Here is an 18253-nt window from a genome sequence, read left to right as displayed (position 1 = left end):
GAAGGATTCAGCCGAATCCTGATGAAAAAGGCCGAATCCCGATCCGAATCCTGGATTCGGTGCTAATGGCATGTGGGCTAAATTGTTTTATCCATTCTATTAGGAAATTCTGTATTTCCGCTCTGATGAAACGTGGAAAGTGAGACAGGGAATAAAGTGGGGCCAGCACTGAGCTATAAATACTCCTTTTTCCATGTATTGGGTCATATACAGTTCTGAGAGGAACACACTGATTTCCATGACTTCTGACTTCCCCTTAGAAACTTCCCTTTTGTATTCTCAAAAGAACAATCTCTTAGGCCTTCCTGAAATAACGACACACACTGACGTCTTGAAAGAACTCCTAACTGTCCCTCGTTTTTCCCCTTATTCATATAGCGCCAACATATTCTGCAACACTTTAGAGTGATTATATTTCATTCACATCGGTGCGTCTGTCCTTTTTTTTCCAAACTAATTTCATTCATTCATTTATTTTATGAAGAGATTCAGTGATATGCCACTAGGTGGAGCATGCAATGAAAACCATAGGCAGGAAAGACTTCTTTGGATAATGGCATTGCTGCAAAGATGCATTGAACGCAGTTTAATTACTTCCACTTATGGAAAGGTGCTTCCCCCTTGTGTTTATTAGTAGCCCAGGGAGACATTGCTCTCTGCGACTTCAGGAATCGTTCAGAAGTACTTTTAAAGGGATTCTTTGATGATTTTTATGGTGTAGCTTTTATTTTTAAATTATACTGTTTATACTGCAAATAATTCATACCAATAAGTGTTTTTTTTGTTGTTGTAATATTGGTGTTGGTGATAGGTAATTTTGCCTGGTCATGTGTTTTCAGAAAGAGCCAGCACTTTAGGATGGAACTGCTTTCTGACAGGCTGTTGTTTCACCTACTCTGTGTAACTGAATGTGTCGCAGTGGGACCTGGATATTACTATTGAGTGCTGTTCTTAGATCTACCAGAGAGCTGCTATAGGGTTACATTCCTATTGTTCTGCTGATGGGCTGCTGAGGGGGAAGGGAGGGGTGATATCACTTAAATTTGCAGTACAGCAGCAAAAAGTGACTGAAGTTTGTCAGAGCACAAGTCACATACCTTGGAGCAGCTGGGAAACTGACAATATGTCTTGCCCCATGTCAGACCTCAAAATTAAATATAAAAAAAAAATCTGTTTGCTCTTTTGAAAAACGGATTGCAGTGCAGAAGTCTGCTGGAGCAGCACTATTAACTGATGCATTTTGGGGGGAAAATTAAAGCACTTCCCATGACAGTATCCCTTTAAGTGATTTGCTTGCAATGGGACAGGTTCTGGACATTTTGTTGCCTCCTCTTTGGCTGTGTAACTTTCCTGTCCTATAAGAAATCCATTAGATAGTTTAGCTTAGCTAGAGGGAAGGGATAAGGATTATTTAAAGGGTAGGATTTATTGTTTTCTCTACTGAATGCAAAATCTGTTCCATAGTTGCACAGTAAAACTGGTCATACACAGGCTGGTAAAAGCTGCCGACTTGGACCCTCCAGGCAGTTGATGGTGTATTGGCCCCAATATGGGGCCCTTCTTCAATATCTGGCTCCTCTGCACTGATCTCCAAAAAAGGAGCGTAAATATTATAAGCTGATCTGACCAAATATGGCGGCTACTAGACCCAAAATGCTGGGCTGGTATGGGGGAGCAGGACTGTTTGTGGGGGAGGGCACGGTTGTGGTCATTCAGGAAGGGCAGGGGCTTTGTTTTTCTTTAACTGGGCTCTGATAGGAGTTGAGGAAAAAATGATCTAAAATTTAAAATAAAAACAAAGGTCTAAAATCAAACTGAAACGGCCAAATCAGGCAAAGATCCAATTGGCATGATCTTTCTGTGTGTGGCCCTCTCTGAGGGAACCCAGACTATTACTTCTATCTCTTGCACCTTTTGAGATGCCCTGGCCACTGATACAGAAACAGATATATATATATATATATATATATATATATATATATATATATATATATATATATATATATATATATATATATATATATATATATATATATATATATATATATATATATATATATATATATATATATATACACAAATATTCATCATCACCTGCTATGGAGATTCCACTTTTCTGTTTGTGATTAAAGGACCAGTAACATAAAAAAAAAATATTTAAAAATTAGTCTTTCTCCCGTATCATCAGTGCAGCGGCCAGTAATAGCTTGAGCTCCGAGTTCTACAAGTGAAACTATGAAGACTCCATTCGGACCTGAGCACACTGACCAAGCCAGTGCTCTGAAACTTAGTCCCTCAGCTCATCCCTCAGCGCAGACAGCTGGTGCGTTTGCGTCGTGGGCCACAGACATTATCTAGCACGGAACTACTCTGAAAGCTTCCGGTCTCCCGTAAAGTTCCCCTGCCAATCCCAGGCGCATCTACCGATTGAGGGGGTGGTGAACTCCCGCGGCCGCCTGCTCGTGGATTGCAGGGAAGAGAGGGTGCCTGACCCCCTTCGGATGAGCATAGGAGCCAGTGGAGCTGATGAACATGCTGTGTGGATGATGATGGGGGGAGCCGGCGGCTGGGTGATGCTCCCCTAACATGGCAGGAGTGGTCAGTTCCCTCCTGAGGATGAAGTCCCTGCTGGTAGAGTAGCCAGAGTGAGGGTGAGCGACGCAAACGCATACGGGAGAAAGACTACTGCGCTTGCAGGAGAGGACAGCCTGTGACACTGTTGCTGCTGGACACCAGGAGGAGGATGAAGGACGATGCCTGTCAGTGAATAGCCAGGGAGGAGAAATCGATCTCTGCTGTATGGATGGTCGCCTTTTCGCGTTTCTAAAGAGGACAGGAAGTTGACATTCTGTTAGTTATTTCTTAATAAAGGCTTTGCTATTTAAAAGTTTAATTTGTCTTGGTGTTTATTTTTCATTGTGCACTAACGAATTTTTAAATATTTTTTTTTGATGTTACTGGTCCTTTAAAGGGGTGGTTCACCTTAACGTTAACTTTTGGTACGTTATAGAATGGCTGATTCTAAGCAACTTTTCCATTGGTCTTCATTTTCTCTTTTTATAGTTTTAGAATTATTTGCCTTCTTCTTCTGACTCTTTCCAGCTTTCAAATGGGGGTCACTAACCCCTTCTAAAAAAAAACAAACACTCTGTAAGGCTACACATGTATTATTGTTACTTTTTATTACTTATCTTTGTATTCAGGCCTCTCCTGTTCATATTCCAGTCCCTTATTCAAATCAATGCATGGTTGCTAGGGTTCTTTCGACCCTAGCAACCAGACTGCTGAAATTGCAGACTGGAGAGCTGCTGAATAAAAAACTAAATAACTTAAAAACCACAAATGATAAAAAATGAAAACCAGTTGCAAATTGTCTCAGAATATCACTCTCTACATCATACTAAGTTATTTTAAAGGTGACCAACCCCTTTAAGAAGCCTGCAGTCGTATGTGCATAAGTGATTGTGTCTAATGTATAAAGAAAATTAAATGTTATAATATTAATTTCCTCTTTATTTCCCCCCTGACAGTATTCAAGTCCGAGCCTGTTCCGCGTTGGCCACCTGAGCACGGTTGACCTCACCGATGAGAACCAAGAGCTGGTGAGTTGTTCAGCACTGTGCCGAAATCCAGCCTGGGGGTCACTAACTGAAATTGCGCTGCCATACAGAGTGAACAGATGTGCAAGGCCAGGGTACCCAGCACATTATCTAATTAGCCGAGCCATCGCAGTTCTTTAATTAAATGCAGCAGACTTTTATTCAGTGTTTCTAAATAAAACTTGAAAGTAGTGGGTGGGGAAACATGCTGACACTCATTTAATACCATGGGGGTAATGTAATAAAAGGCACCAAGTTTGCCCAGGAGCAGTAACCATAGCAACCAATCAGCAGTTATCGGTCACCTGTGTTAAGACAAACATCTTATAGGTTGCTGCGGGTTACTGCTTCTGTGCAAACTTAGTGCATTTTATTACATACATGGGCAAGGATCTTGCTACTGTGTAATATCCAGCTAAACATGTGAATAATCCCCTGAGATTTGCTTAAAGGGGAAGGAAACCTAGTCGACGCAAAACCCCCACCCACCCACCCTCCCCCCCCCTGGCCTACCCGTCCCGCTGGGCAAATGCCCCTAACTTGTTACTTACCCTTCTGCGCAGGTCGAGTCCAGGGAGTTCACCGACGACATCTTCTTCCACGCGATCTTCTTCCTGCTTTGAACGGCGCATGCGCAGTAGGATCATTTCGCCGGTACGATCTACTGCGCATGCGCGTGACTTTTGGCGCATGCACAGTAGATCCGTACCGGCGAAATGATCCTACTGCGCATGAGATCGCGTGGAAGAAGATGTCGTCGGTGAACTCCCTGGACTGGACCTGCGCAGAAGGGTAAGTAACAAGTTAGGGGCATTTGCCCAGCGGGACGGGTAGGCCAGGGGGGAGGAGGGAGGGTGGGCAACAAATGGGAGGGGGGGTGGGGGGTTTGCGCCGACTAGGTTTCCTTCCCCTTTAACGGGTATTAAAATCCAGAACACTTCTAAGGTCGATTCTGTTCTACGTAAAAAAGTCGGTAATAATGAAATGGACTTTGACGTAGTTGGCCAGCTTAAATATATTGCAATATATGGACAAACAATCCCTGTTTTGTTTAAAGGGTAAGGCATTTTTCAGTAGCTGTATGCACAAAATGTCGCTGTCTTAAATATATTGAGAATGGGTTGAGTGCAGAGGACTCTTGTATGTGTCTATATGAAATGGATGAGCCCAACCCTCCCTCACTGCAGCAATGGATTAACTTAATAAATGGTACATTGCCCCTAGTTTAACTGACGTACAACGCTAGGGGAACACCCGTGAAAATTTTGGAACCTTGGTTGGATGCCAGCCCTCATGCATCCCTCCAGGTGACTGAACTATAGAATTGCTCCGAAATATATGAAGATTATCGCTAACTATGTTACACGCTCCTCTATGCTTCGAAACTATCACTGTACATACGAAATAATTGTAAACGCAAGTCAAGTAAATGTCAAGCCTATTTGTGTTGTTTATTTTTGTTTTAAAATGCAAAATAAAAACCTTTAAGAAAAAAATAAAATGTGAATAATCTCATTTCGCTTGGTTTAGGAGGAAACAGAACTGACCACCACGTTTACAAAAGAAATCCCCCGCAATGAGAACCTCCTGTCCCTCAAATACGAGGTAGGTCTCTAAGCTCTTCTTTAGGGATCGGTCACAGTCAAGGATCTGATTGGTTCACATGAGCTGAGCCTAACACATTTCATGCTTCCCTTAGCACTTATTCTAAAGGCAGTGGCACACGGAATATTCCAAGCATTGTGCAGCCGTGCTGTTGGATTTGGATTCGGCTGAATCCTTTGTGAAACATTCGGCCAAATACCGAACCCCAATCCTAATTTGCATATGCAAATTAGGGGTGGGAAGGGGAAAATATTTTTTTACTTCCTTGTTTTGGGACAAAAAGTCACATGATTTCGCTCCCTGCCCTTAATTTGCATATGCAAATTCGGATTCAGTTCGGCCAGGCAGAAGAATTCACCTGAATCCTGCTGAAAAAGGCTGAATCCTGCCCGAATCCTTTATTCGGTACATCCCTACTGATAAGGAATAGCTGCTGACAATTACCCCTCCATTTATTTATACATTTATCACCTGGACACTTCCAGTGCATTTGCAGGTCAGGCAATTATCACTCGGAAGGGCTCATGTCCATATTTCTAAGCTGAATTCCCCCCAAGTGTTTTGGCAGGTGAGTTTGTTTCCAGTATTTAGCCATCCACTATACTGTAAATCATTGAAGAAGGGGAATAGCCCCAATATTTAATAAGTTTGCCCAGGAGCAGTAACCCATAACAACCAATAATATGTTTGCTTTTAAAAAGGTGATCAGTAAATTCTACCTGCTGATTGGTTGCTATGAGTTACTGCTCCTGGGGAAAATTAGTGCCTTTTATTAAATAACCCCCAAAACGTGTTAAGCTGCATTTATGCATTAACTTCAGTCTATCCTTTTTCCAGCTTGGGGCTGGTTATCCAGCCTGGAGCAGGAGGGAACAGATAGCTCATCCACCAGCCTACACAGGGCCTACCATTAAAGGGATCCTGTCATCAGAAAACATGTTTTTTTCAAAATGAATCAGTTAATAGTGCTACTCCAGCAGACTTCTGCACTGAAATCCATTTCTCAAAAGAGCAAACAGATTTTTTTATATTCAATTTTGAAATCTGACATGGGGCTAGACATATTGTCAATTTCCGAGCTGCCCCCAGTCATGTGACTTGTGCCTGCACTTTAGGAGAGAAATGCTTTCTGGCAGGCTGCTGTTTTTCCTTCTCAATGTAACTGAATGTGTCTCAGTGGGACCTGGATTTTACTATTGAGTGTTGTTCTTAGATCTACCAGGCAGCTGTTATCTTGTGTTAGGGAGCTGCTACCTGGTTACCTTCCCATTGTTCTTTTGTTTGGCTGCTGGGGGGGGAAAGGGAGGGGGGAGATATCACTCCAACTTGCAGTACAGCAGTAAAGAGTGATTGAAGTTTATCAGAGCACAAGTCACATGACTTGGGGCAGCTGGGAAATTGACAGTGTCTAGCCTCATGTCAGATTTCAAAATTGAATATAAAAAAATCTGTTTTCTCTTTTGAGAAATGGATTTCAGTGCAGAATTCTGCTGGAGCAGCACTATTAACTGATTCATTTTGAAAAAATCTTTTTTCCCATGACAGTATCCCTTTAAGGAAATAGTACAAGGGACCTTTGTATGTTTCCATTTGTTAAAGCTGAACAGCAGGAAATAATGAGGAGACACACACGATACGTGCCCAGATGCCCAGCCAAATTATCAGCATATATATTAGATACAATTGGCATTCTGTAGTGCTCAGGGTATGGTGGAGTTGGGGTTAAAGACAATGGTTAGTTATAACTACTCTTGAGTCTTGTAACAATAGGTTCCTGTTAAAATTATTTGAACTATTTTTCACTCCTGTTTTCCAGAGTTTGGACTATGATAACAGTGAAAACCTGCTGTTTATGGAGGAAGAACGCAGGATAAACCATGCTGTAAGTTTTGTCCAGCAGGACCTCCATTCATACCTCCTCCCTGCATCAGAGGAGCTTGGTGTGGGGGGAAAACAGAAATCTGAGAGCACAGGCAGCACAGAATTTTTCCTGCTTCAAATGCTTCAGTGGCTATCACTTGTAATCAGTAGCATGTGGTGTGGCAACTGAGACAAGATATAAGTGTTTAAAGGGGAAAAAATGAAAATTTAATATAAGCTTCAACATACTGAAATAAACTTTCTAAATACAATCAACTAAATATTCTGTATTGTCTCTGAAATAGATCTTTACTATTTCTCTCTCAGCATTTGTTTCTCTTCATTCTTTTTTCTGCAGGAAGTGGCTGTCAGATAATCATTGACCGTTTGATCGAATATATCTTATAGGGGGGCTCCTTTTGCCTAGAAGATGTATTAGAGCTCACTCTATTAAAATCACCAGACATCATGTCTCTCTACATGCAGGATTTGTGCAAAAATGCAGTTATTTTGTTAGATTTTATTTGTACTGGAATTAGTTATTTGCATGAGCTCTAATACATCTGCTAGGAAAGGAGCCCCCCTATAAGATATATTGGATCATTCATCTGACACCCAACTGCTGCATGAAGACAGAATGAAGAGAAACAGATGCTGAGAGAGAGGAATAGTGAATATAAACTTGATTATTTCAGAAAAAATTGCTGAATATTTAATTGATTGTATTTACAAAGTTTATTATTTCAGTGTGATGAAGCTTATATTAAATGTTCATTTTTGAGATTGTTCCCCTTTAATTATGGAGCCCACTCATGGGCCTTATATAACCAAACCCATGATCCTACCTATGCAATGCATATACTTAGTTCTTGCACAATTTTGTGGAGCTAGTGCTGTGTGGGGGTCTGAGTTATATAATTAATTCAATGCACATTTCTTGGGTTTATTCCAGGCATTCCGGACAGTGGAGGTAACCCGCTGGGTCATATGCGGCTTGATCGGAATTTTCACTGGACTCATTGCCTGCTTCATAGACATCCTGGTAGAGAAACTGGCCGGGGTCAAGTACCAAGTGATCAAAGACAGTATCCTTTCCATATGAAAGACACACAGACGCCCAATAGCATTACTTTGGTCAGGAGCCTATCAAGATGCCATATTAAATCTTTACCTTTAGTCCTACCTCCGCAGACTTGATTTGAAGATCTAATTTTACCACTTTTAAAGGGGTTGTTCACCTTCCAAACTTTTTTTCAGTTGTTTTCAGATTGTTCCCCAGAAAGGAATACTTTTATCAATTACTTTCCATTGTTTATTTTTTACAGTTTTTTTTCAAAATCTAAATTTAAAATGTTTCTGGTAGTGATGCGCGGGCCAACATGATACCCACGGGAGGGCGGGTTTGGGCCGACCATGCACGCTTTGTTTCGGCTTCCGACTTCTGGGTTCGTCTTTTATAGACGCTGCGCCGGCTCGCCCCACCCCTTTTGTGATGTCATGCGCGGCGCAGGTCTACAAAAGAATCCTGGAAGTGCTGATGTGGGCGGGTACGGGCCGAGGGAGGGTTAAGGTCGGGTCCGGGTTGTGGAAATTCCGACCCGCACATCACTAGTCTCTGGTGTTTGAGTCTGGCAGCTCAGTAATTCAGGTGCAGATTCTGAACTGTTACAATTTTGCAACATTTAGTTGATCCATTTCTCAGCAGCGTCTCTGGAGTATTAGCAACTATTGTATCAAGTCTAACAGCTGCCTGTAATGAAACCCAGAGATTCTGCTCAGCAGGGACAAAGATAAGAAATGTATCCACTAAATGTATCAGTTCAGAACAGTTTGGGGGGGTCGGCGACCCCCAGAGCTGCTTTAGAAGGTGAAAAATGTCATTTTACACTTCAATATTAGAAAAACGGTCACACATAGAAAATAGAAAGTAATTGGAAGAAGTCTTTATTTATGGTGATGTATCTGAAACCAACTGAACTGAAAAAAAGTGTTGGAACAACCCCTTAAAGGGTTAATTTATTATGCAGGGGCCAGGAAGCAAAGTACACAAGTGGCTACAGCACCCAGTTTTTTTAGGTATTTTGCTCCATTTTTCTTTAAGGGAGAACTAAACCTTAAAAACAAATGTGGCTAAAAATAGCATATTTTTTATAGTGAACTTATTGCACGAGGCTAAAGTTTCAGCTTGTCAATCGCAGCAATGATCCAGGACTTCAAACTTGTCACAGGGGGTCACCATCTTGGAAAGTGTCTGTGACACTCACATGCTCAGTGGGCTCTGATTGGCTGTTGAGAAGCTAAGCTTAGGGCTAGTCACTAATTATCCAGCAGAAAATGAGCTTCCCCTGTAATATAAGCTGATGCTACAGGTTTGCTGATTATTCAATTCTGATGCTAATTGCACTGGTTTCTGTGCTGCCATGTAGTAATTATGTGTATTAATTACTAATCAGCCTTATATTGTGACATTTCTATTCTATGTGTACTGTATATTGTGAGTGGGTCCCTAAGCTCAGTAAGTGACAGCAGCACAGAGCATGTGCAGTGAATCAGCAGAAAAGAAGATGGGGAGCTACTGGGGCATCTTTGGAGACACAGATCTTTACTGCTAAAGAGCTGTGGTTGCCTTGGGCTGGTACAGAAGCATAAAACTTAATGTACAACATTTCTAGCTACTTCTTTTAAGCTTTAGGTTCCTCTATTAAATACAGGACTGTACCCCTTTACTGTGTTTGCAGAGTAAAACCCTGCTGTTAAATATGAAATATATGACATCCCTGCTACACGGTTACTTGAAAGGCAGGAAATATGTAATTGGATCCAGACTTTCTGCTTATCCCCCTCTATGCTGTGGCTGCTGGGGGTGGGGGATGAGAATAGGGGGCACATTTGGGTTCCTAACTCATGTACAGTTAAGCTATATGTATTCCCATATAAACTATTACCTTTTATGGGGAGGGTGGGGCAGGGTGACTGGGACTTTTACAACTCTATAAAATGTGTTGCCTGCTTACACAGCCATTATACGCCAGGGGTTTGTAATGTGAGAAAGCACAGTAAACACTCTAGTAAATATCAGTGCTGAAACCAACGACAGGGACCAGACAGCACATAAATGACATTGGTGCCCTTTAATGCCACCCTTGTTGCCTTAACATAAATCCACAAAGACATTGACAAATTCACAGAGAAAGGAGGCCTGTCATTCTCGCTGCTGCTATGGGCAGCGTTGAACTGTACCTTTGTCATGGTCGGTTCTCTCATGGTCGCCTACATTGAAGTAAGTTGTTCTTCTCTTTTATTGCCTAGTCAAACATTCCCATACAAACTGACAGTCAGTACTGTACCATTAGCCTATGCTCCAGCCTACAGATATAAACATATTAATGTTTATCATATCAAGCCTGCTTTCCTCCTGAGATAGATGCACTACAACTCCCAGCATGCTCTGTCAAGTATATACAAGTTTAGGACCCACTGGCTAATGGTAGGTGGCGGGGGGTTGTTTGCAGAATGGGAACATTAACTTTTCCCTATTTTATCTTGCAGCCTGTGGCAGCCGGCAGTGGCATTCCGCAAATCAAGTGTTTTTTAAATGGAGTCAAGATCCCACACGTTGTAAGACTCAAGGTACCGGCATAAATATTTCTTAACTGCCTAAATGTAAGTTGGTCACAGTGGGGCTCATTTATAAACACTGGGCAAATTTGCGCCTGTGCAGTAACCTATAGCAACCAATCAGTGATTCGCTTTTTTCAGCCAACTGCAGGTTGGACAGTGAAAGCAATCATCTGATTGGTTGCCAAGGGTTACTGCCCATGTGCAAATTTGCCTAGTGTTTATAAATGACCCCCTGTAAGTACTAACAGTGCAGGTCAGTAGCACAAAATCCCAAAGCCATGTGCAATCCTTTGTGCTCTTACATATAGTGAAGGCTCTGGGTTTTTCGTAGACTGAAATTAAGTTGAATTTAAAGGGGAACAGTTTTTTTTGTTCATCATGCAAAAAAAAAAAAAACGGGAGGGGTTGGGTAGAGTTCTCCTTTAACAACCCCAAGGGTTATTGGTTTTCATCTACATCACTGAGTTAAGGTTTGCTCATTTAGATGGTTCCTTATTATTCATTATAAAATCTAAAAATAAATAGTTCCTTTATGTTGCTTTCCAGTAAAGTTGAGCACAGAGCATTGATTCTTTGTATTATTGAAGTCGTATTGACATCGTTAGGTCCCGACACATTTTGGAATTTTGATTAGAATGGCACCATCTAGTGGCCAGGACAGTGTGCGCTCTTGTATTAATGCTTCAAATGTGAATCAGAGCAGAGGTGTGAGACATTTATATACTTGTTTCCTTTCTTTTGCAGACGTTAATGGTAAAGGTTGTTGGGGTCATATTATCAGTAGCTGGTGGGCTGGCAGTTGGAAAGGTGAGTTTCTAGGTGCCATTTTTCCTTTACCGCTCCTGTGATTTCCATCCTTGCAGGGCCGAATCCACATACCTGGGCAAACTGAAGCCTAATTTGCATATGCAAATTTCCTTCCTGCCCAAGTTAGGGGCAGGAAGGAAATCATAACTTTTTGTCACAAACAAGGACGGTAAAATGTTTATTCTACTTTTTCCCGTCCCTAATTTGGATATACAGTTTCCCTTTCTGTCCCTAATTTGCATATGCTAATTTACATATGCAAATTAGGGTTTGGATTTGATTCAGTATTTGGCCAAATCTTTCATGAAGGATTTGGCCGAATCCCAAATAGTGGATTCGGTGCATCCCTAGAACTAACAGACTCCTTTTTACAGATTCAGTCCCATTTAGGGCCTTCTCCCAAGCCAAGAAACATAGTTGCACATGCCGCTCACTTCTGCTTTCTCTGAATTTAGGAAGGTCCCATGATTCACTCAGGAGCTGTGGTTGCAGCCGGAATTTCACAAGGAAGATCGACCTCCTTAAAGAAGGATTTTAAGGTCAGTGCTGGTGTCAAGGTAGAGCACAGGCATATGAAAATGCATCATCTGGGATCCAAGTCTAATATAACATAATGCAATTACCGTTGGACACCGAACTTCCTGTTCTGCAGAACAGGAAGCAGCTTGAATAATCAGAGGCTTTCTCTGCGAACAATATGCAACAGCCTCTTTAGTCTTTAGAGACCAGCCCACTCTTAATAAAAGCAGATATACATTGAAGGAAAGCTCTGTGCAATCTAGGACTTTGACAACATAATAAATTAGTTATTTATGATAAATGAATCGAGTATATTTTCCCTTTCAATGCTGTAAATAATTCAGTTAGTATGTGTGTGTGAATGCACATGAAGCAGAAATCCACGGTTCTAAAGTGGCTGCTTTTCACCCTGGGAGCACTTGAAGTTTGCGTGGCTGAGACTGCGTAAATCCTCTGTTAAATAAATCTGTCGCCATATGTTAGGAAGTTTTACAGCTATGCCCTTTGCTTAGAAGCCCTATCGTGTTTCAGTGCTTGAAATCTGGGAGACTCATGAGCTTGGCTCTGAATGACTTGTATTCCTCTTTGCAGATCTTTGAATACTTTCGCAGAGACACGGAAAAGAGAGACTTTGTGTCAGCGGGAGCTGCTGCCGGGGTCTCTGCGGCGTTTGGCGCCCCCGTTGGTAAATTTTCTTTCTACTTCTGCTTTTAGGAAATTTATTGTCAACCATAAAATAACATTTCACAAGCAGAAAATCAAATTCTTTGTTGTATTTGAGTAGTGAAAGCAATAACAAGGTTACAGATATAAAGAAACATTGGGGTAACAGTCATCCTGCTATAGTTCCAGGGGTACCCAGGGTACAAATAAGCACTCACCCCAAATCTCCCCCTAACTGGCCTTCAGACTGGGCCCCCTTAGCTCATAACAAGGTTACAGATATATAGAAACATTGGGGTAACAGTCACCCTGCTATAGTTCCAGGGGTACCCAGGACACAAATAAGCACTCACCCCAAATCTCACCCTAACTGGCCTTCAGACTGGGCCCCCTTAGCTCATAACAAGGTTACAGATATATAGAAACATTGGGGTAACAGTCACCCTGCTATAGTTCCAGGGGTACCCAGGGTACAAATAAGCACTCACCCCAAATCTCCCCCTAACTGGCCTTCAGACTGGGCCCCCTTAGCTCATAACAAGGTTACAGATATATAGAAACATTGGGGTGTCACCCTGCTATAGTTTCAGGGATACCCAGGACACAAATAAGCACTCACCCCAAATGTCACCCTCAATGGTTTTTAAACTTGGGCCACCTGCAGAATCTTGTGGCACCTTTTACGTCTGTATTTACAGCCTCCCATATCACTGCTCAGATCTGTTACATGAAGAAAGACATGAGCTATCATTGCTATTTTCTTTGTCTCTATTATATGTAACTTGTGCATATCACCAGTATTGTTTAGATACAGGTATTTCCAGTGGTTAATTTGCACTATACCCGGCAGGCGAGACTAACTTGCTGTTCTGTTCTTTGCCTGCAGGGGGTGTGCTTTTCAGCTTGGAGGAGGGAGCCTCCTTCTGGAATCAGCTGCTGACATGGAGAATAGTAAGTAAGCCATTCCTCTGACATGTGATGCCAGTATTAAATTCATAGTGGTATCACTGTAGTGTCTTACTTAATGAATTGTAAGCTCTCCGGAGTGCTCAGTAGTGCTCGCTAATCACCCCACCCACCGTTCTCTTTCATTGGCTACAGAACTGTCAGTCTTTGAGTGTACACATGTACTCATCCATCTGTTTGTCTACTTACCTGCAGACCAGCTTATGTGCTGCAATCACTTTTATGTCCACTGTTTAACCCTGCGTATGACTTCTGGTTCATTGACGCAAACAGGCACTTTGTTAGTTCTGCCTTTGCTTCCGCTCAGTAGACTCTCCCTTTCAGCGTTGGGTGGAGTAGTGTATTTAATGTGGTTACAGAGTGATGCTTTCTGAAGGACCGACCCAATGACCTGTTTGTTCAGGATTCTCTTTTTCTCTGTAATAATAAAACCTTGTTTTTCATCCAAATTACGATAGAATTAATCCTTATTGGAAGCAAAACCAGCCTATTGGGTTAATTTAATGTTTAAATATTTTTTAGCAGGCTTAAGGTATGAAGATCCAAATTACAGGAAGATCCATTCTGTATAACAGCTCCCATACCTGTACTGTATTAATCGCCTTACAGTGACTTTCAACTTGCCCCCATAAGGGCCCAAAGCATTGGAGGGGTTGCCTGGTCCGAGGGTCATGTTAGGGGCTTCATCACCTACTGTAAATGATAAGGATATTAGAAGTCACTGAGGGGTTGTTCTGTGACCATATAAAGGCACACGGCTGCAGGCTGAGTTATACAGGGAACTCTGAGTATCACTCATGTATTATAAGGGATAATGTACCCCCTACTGTAAATGATAAGGATATTAGAAGTCACTGAGGGGTTGTTCTGTGACCATATAAAGGCACAAGGCTGCAGGCTGAGTTATACAGGGAACTCTGAGTATCACTCATGTATTATAAGGGATAATGTACCCCCTACTGTAAATGATAAGGATATTAGAAGTCACTGAGGGGTTCTGTGACCATATAAAGGCACAAGGCTGCAGGCTGAGTTATACAGGGAACTCTGAGTATCACTCATATATTATAAGGGATAATGTACCCCCTACTGTAAATGATAAGGATATTAGAAGTCACTGAGGGGTTGTTCTGTGACCATATAAAGGCACACGGCTGCAGGCTGAGTTATACAGGGAACTCTGAGTATCACTCATGTATTATAAGGGATAATGTACCCCCTACTGTAAATGATAAGGATATTAGAAGTCACTGAGGGGTTGTTCTGTGACCATATAAAGGCACAAGGCTGCAGGCTGAGTTATACAGGGAACTCTGAGTATCACTCATATTATAAGGGGTAATGTACCCTCTACTAAATAAGGCTAGTAAAAGTTCTGTGACCATTTAAAGACACATTTTCTTAGCTTTCCTTTTTTAAAGAACCATTTATTTAAATAAACCAGTTATTTTAATTGTGTCGTCCTGAACATTATACATCAGGGTTCATAAACCTGGCTGCTGAATAACCACTCCCAGCATCCATAGCTATCCCATTGGAGTTGGGAGAAAATCAGATAGAGCTCATCAGGTCAACTTATCTTGTGATATTTATTGGCTTTCCTGTAGCTAAGTCATCTCTTAATAGCCAGGGGGCTAACTTGTTCCAACAAAGCAAACCCTGTGTGTAACTGGTAGGGCAAATGATGCAACTTTCTGATGGAGCTGCTGATAAGAAGGATAATGTGACTTGTCCAGGGTCACAAGAACAGCCTGATGATTGTAGTCTACATAGTGGCACTACTCTGTTATCTATCATTTCCCAACATGCACTCCAAGGGGTTTTTATTTCACAGCCTCCTCTTGGGGGATTTTCCTTCACTTTACATGTCCAGATTATCTCCATATAATAAGGGACAGCGCTCTATTCTGTAACTCTAAAGCTGTATAGTTTAAAGGGGTTGTTCACCTTTAAATTACCTTTTAGTATAATGTAGAGAGTGATTTTCTGAGACCATTTGCAATTGTTTTTCATTTTTAATTATTTGTGGTTTTTGAGTTATTTAGCTTTTTATTCAGCAGCTCTCCAGTTTGCAATCTGGTTGCTAGGGTCCAATTACCCTATCAACCATGCATTGATTCGGATAAAAGACTGAAATATGAATAGAAGATGCCTGAATAGAAAGATGACTTATAAAAAGTAACAATAACATTAAATCGGTAGTCTTACAGAGCATTTGTTTTTAAGATGGGCCCCCATTTGAAAGCTGGAAAGAGCCAGAAGAAAAAGGCAAATAATTCAAAAACTATAAAAAAAGAAATAATGAAAGCCAATTGAAAATTTGCTAAGAATTAGCCATTTTATAACATACGTACATACATAAGTTAATTAAAACGCAAACCATCCCTTTAAAGTAGAAAAAAAGTTACAGAGACAGTTTATTGCCAATAGATTAGTCACAATAGTGCAAGCTAGAATGCTATGCTTTACCATACCTAAGTAAACATCTCTAGAAACTCTCTCTGTTTGTTTAGGATAGCAGCTGCCATGTTAGCTTGGTGTGACATCACTTCCTGCCTGAGTCTCTCCCTGCTCACTTATAGCTCTGGGCTCAGATTACAACAGGGAGGGAGAGAGGAGCAAACGGAGCATGCTCAAGCCCAAGCCCTGGAGGTTTATGCTGAAAACAGAAGTCTGATACAGAAGCCCATGAGTACACGATAGAAGGAAAGAAATGCTGTGCTTCTTTTGACAGAGGACTCAGAGCAGCATTACTTTGAGGGATTACTGGTGTATTTATATAGACCTTTCTGATAAAGCTTACTTAGTTTTAACCTTTCCTTCTTTAAGGTTTTACAGAATACATACATGGAGTCTGTCTAGTGGCAAGTACAAATTGCTGATTGGTTGCTACAGCAACTGCTCTTGCCCTGTATAGCGCTTATGATGGCAAATGAGCTCCATGTTACATCTATAAATGGTTTACATTCTCTGCCCTCCTCCAGGTCTGCTAATCAGCTGGCTTCTGCTACATTGTTCAGGAGTCAGAACCAGCAGGACATGGGATATAACCAGCCAGCCAGGCAGATTCTGCTTTCAGTAGAAATTACATTTACAGATCACTGTAAAACCAGTGCAAATATGTAATGAATGTATAATGGCAAGTGGCTTAGTATAATATTTCCCCTTTATATCCTTACTCTGGGGAAAAATGGCAGATGTTGGCTGTTTGGATTCTTTTTGCTCGGAGTATGGGGAGGACGGTATAATATCCGCTGTGTGTGTGTCTTTATAAATTGTCTTAGAGGCAGGAAATGTAATTTCAGCCTCTGTTGGCTTTAGGCCCATAAATGTTATTTTATTGCTCTGTGCTTTATTGGCCGCCACAAAAGTAAGCGGTTTCAGTAGCACAAAATGATATTTAAAGGAAAATGTCTGGCCAAAACCACAATGACTGTCACTGTTCTACCAGCTGGCCATTGCGTGGCTTGTCCTTTCAATGGAGGGGCAAGCTGGGGAGAGAAGGGGCTAAACCTGGCAGACGATTTAAAGGGAATTATATCCGGTTTGTGAGCAGTGTGATAAATGGTGATTGATGCTTTCTTTTTTTCCTGCCCAGACAGCCTCATTTATGTGTTAATTTATGGTTATACATGTAGGCAGGAGCTGCCATACTGCTTCTTGGAAGGAAAACCAGTTAAATTTCAATCCATAGCCCCCTCCAGTGGCCAAATGCTTTTTTGGGATGCTTTGAGCCAATGGCAGCCTGGCAAGACTAATATAATAGGCTGCTGCTTCCCTGCAACAGGCACAGAAAGGTAGAACATGTTCCATCTGCTGGGTGGGGTCCAGTAAGTTAAAGGACCAGTAACGTCAAAATGTTTTGTTTTTTTTTTAAAAAAAATTTGTAAGTATACATTAAAAAAAAAAAACACCAAGACAAATTAAACTTTAAAATCTCAAAGTCTTTATTAAGAAATAACTTACCGAATCTCTGCTTGCGCTCCTCTTCGGAAAAAGATCGGGCGATCCATTGTATGGCACTCGATTTCTCCTCCCTATGTTCTTTATAGGAGATAGCCAGGGAGGAAAAATCGAGCAGCGCACGATGGATCGTCACCATGTCCCTTTTCTGAAGAGGAGCGGAAGCAGAATTTCAGAAAGTTATTTTTTAATAAAGACTTTGCGATTTTAAAGTTTAATTTGTTTTGGGGTATTTTTTTTTTTGTTTTTGTTTTATGATGTTACTGGTCCTTTAAAGGAGTGGTTCACCTTTAAATTAACTTTTAGTCTGATGTAGAGAGTGATATTCTGAGAAAATCTGAATGTGTTTTCATTTTTTATTTTTTTTTGTTATTTAGCTTTTTATTCAGCAGCTCTCCAGTTTGCAATTTCAGGACTCTGGTTGCTAGGGTCCCGCTTACCCTAGCAACCAATACGAGCCTGGAATATGAATAGGAGAGGACCTGAATAGAAAGATGAGTAATAAAAAAAAGTAGCAATAGCAATAAATGTGTAGCCTCACAGAGCAATTTGTTTTTTTATTGATGGGGTCAGTGACCCCCATTTGAAAGTTGGAAAAAGTCAGAAGAAGGCAAATAATTCAAAAATTATATAAAAACAAAAAGTGAAGG

General features: G+C 41.2%; 1 protein-coding gene across 1 annotated transcript in view; it reads left to right on the top strand.

Moving 5' to 3' along the window:
- The window catches only part of clcn7.L (chloride channel, voltage-sensitive 7 L homeolog), a 40414-nt gene that overhangs the window by 5625 nt on the left and 16536 nt on the right, over positions 1 to 18253 (top strand). Inside the window, 10 exon segments of the mRNA NM_001092265.1 lie at positions 3531 to 3602; positions 5130 to 5204; positions 7021 to 7086; positions 8017 to 8149; positions 10235 to 10344; positions 10614 to 10694; positions 11430 to 11492; positions 11948 to 12031; positions 12603 to 12696; positions 13561 to 13625. Of these exon segments, the coding sequence (NP_001085734.1) occupies positions 3531 to 3602; positions 5130 to 5204; positions 7021 to 7086; positions 8017 to 8149; positions 10235 to 10344; positions 10614 to 10694; positions 11430 to 11492; positions 11948 to 12031; positions 12603 to 12696; positions 13561 to 13625 (843 nt within the window).

The sequence above is a fragment of the Xenopus laevis genome, chromosome 9_10L (assembly GCF_017654675.1).
Source record: "Xenopus laevis strain J_2021 chromosome 9_10L, Xenopus_laevis_v10.1, whole genome shotgun sequence".
Classification (NCBI taxonomy): Eukaryota; Metazoa; Chordata; class Amphibia; order Anura; family Pipidae; genus Xenopus; species Xenopus laevis.
This window is presented reverse-complemented; position numbering and strand designations above follow the sequence as displayed.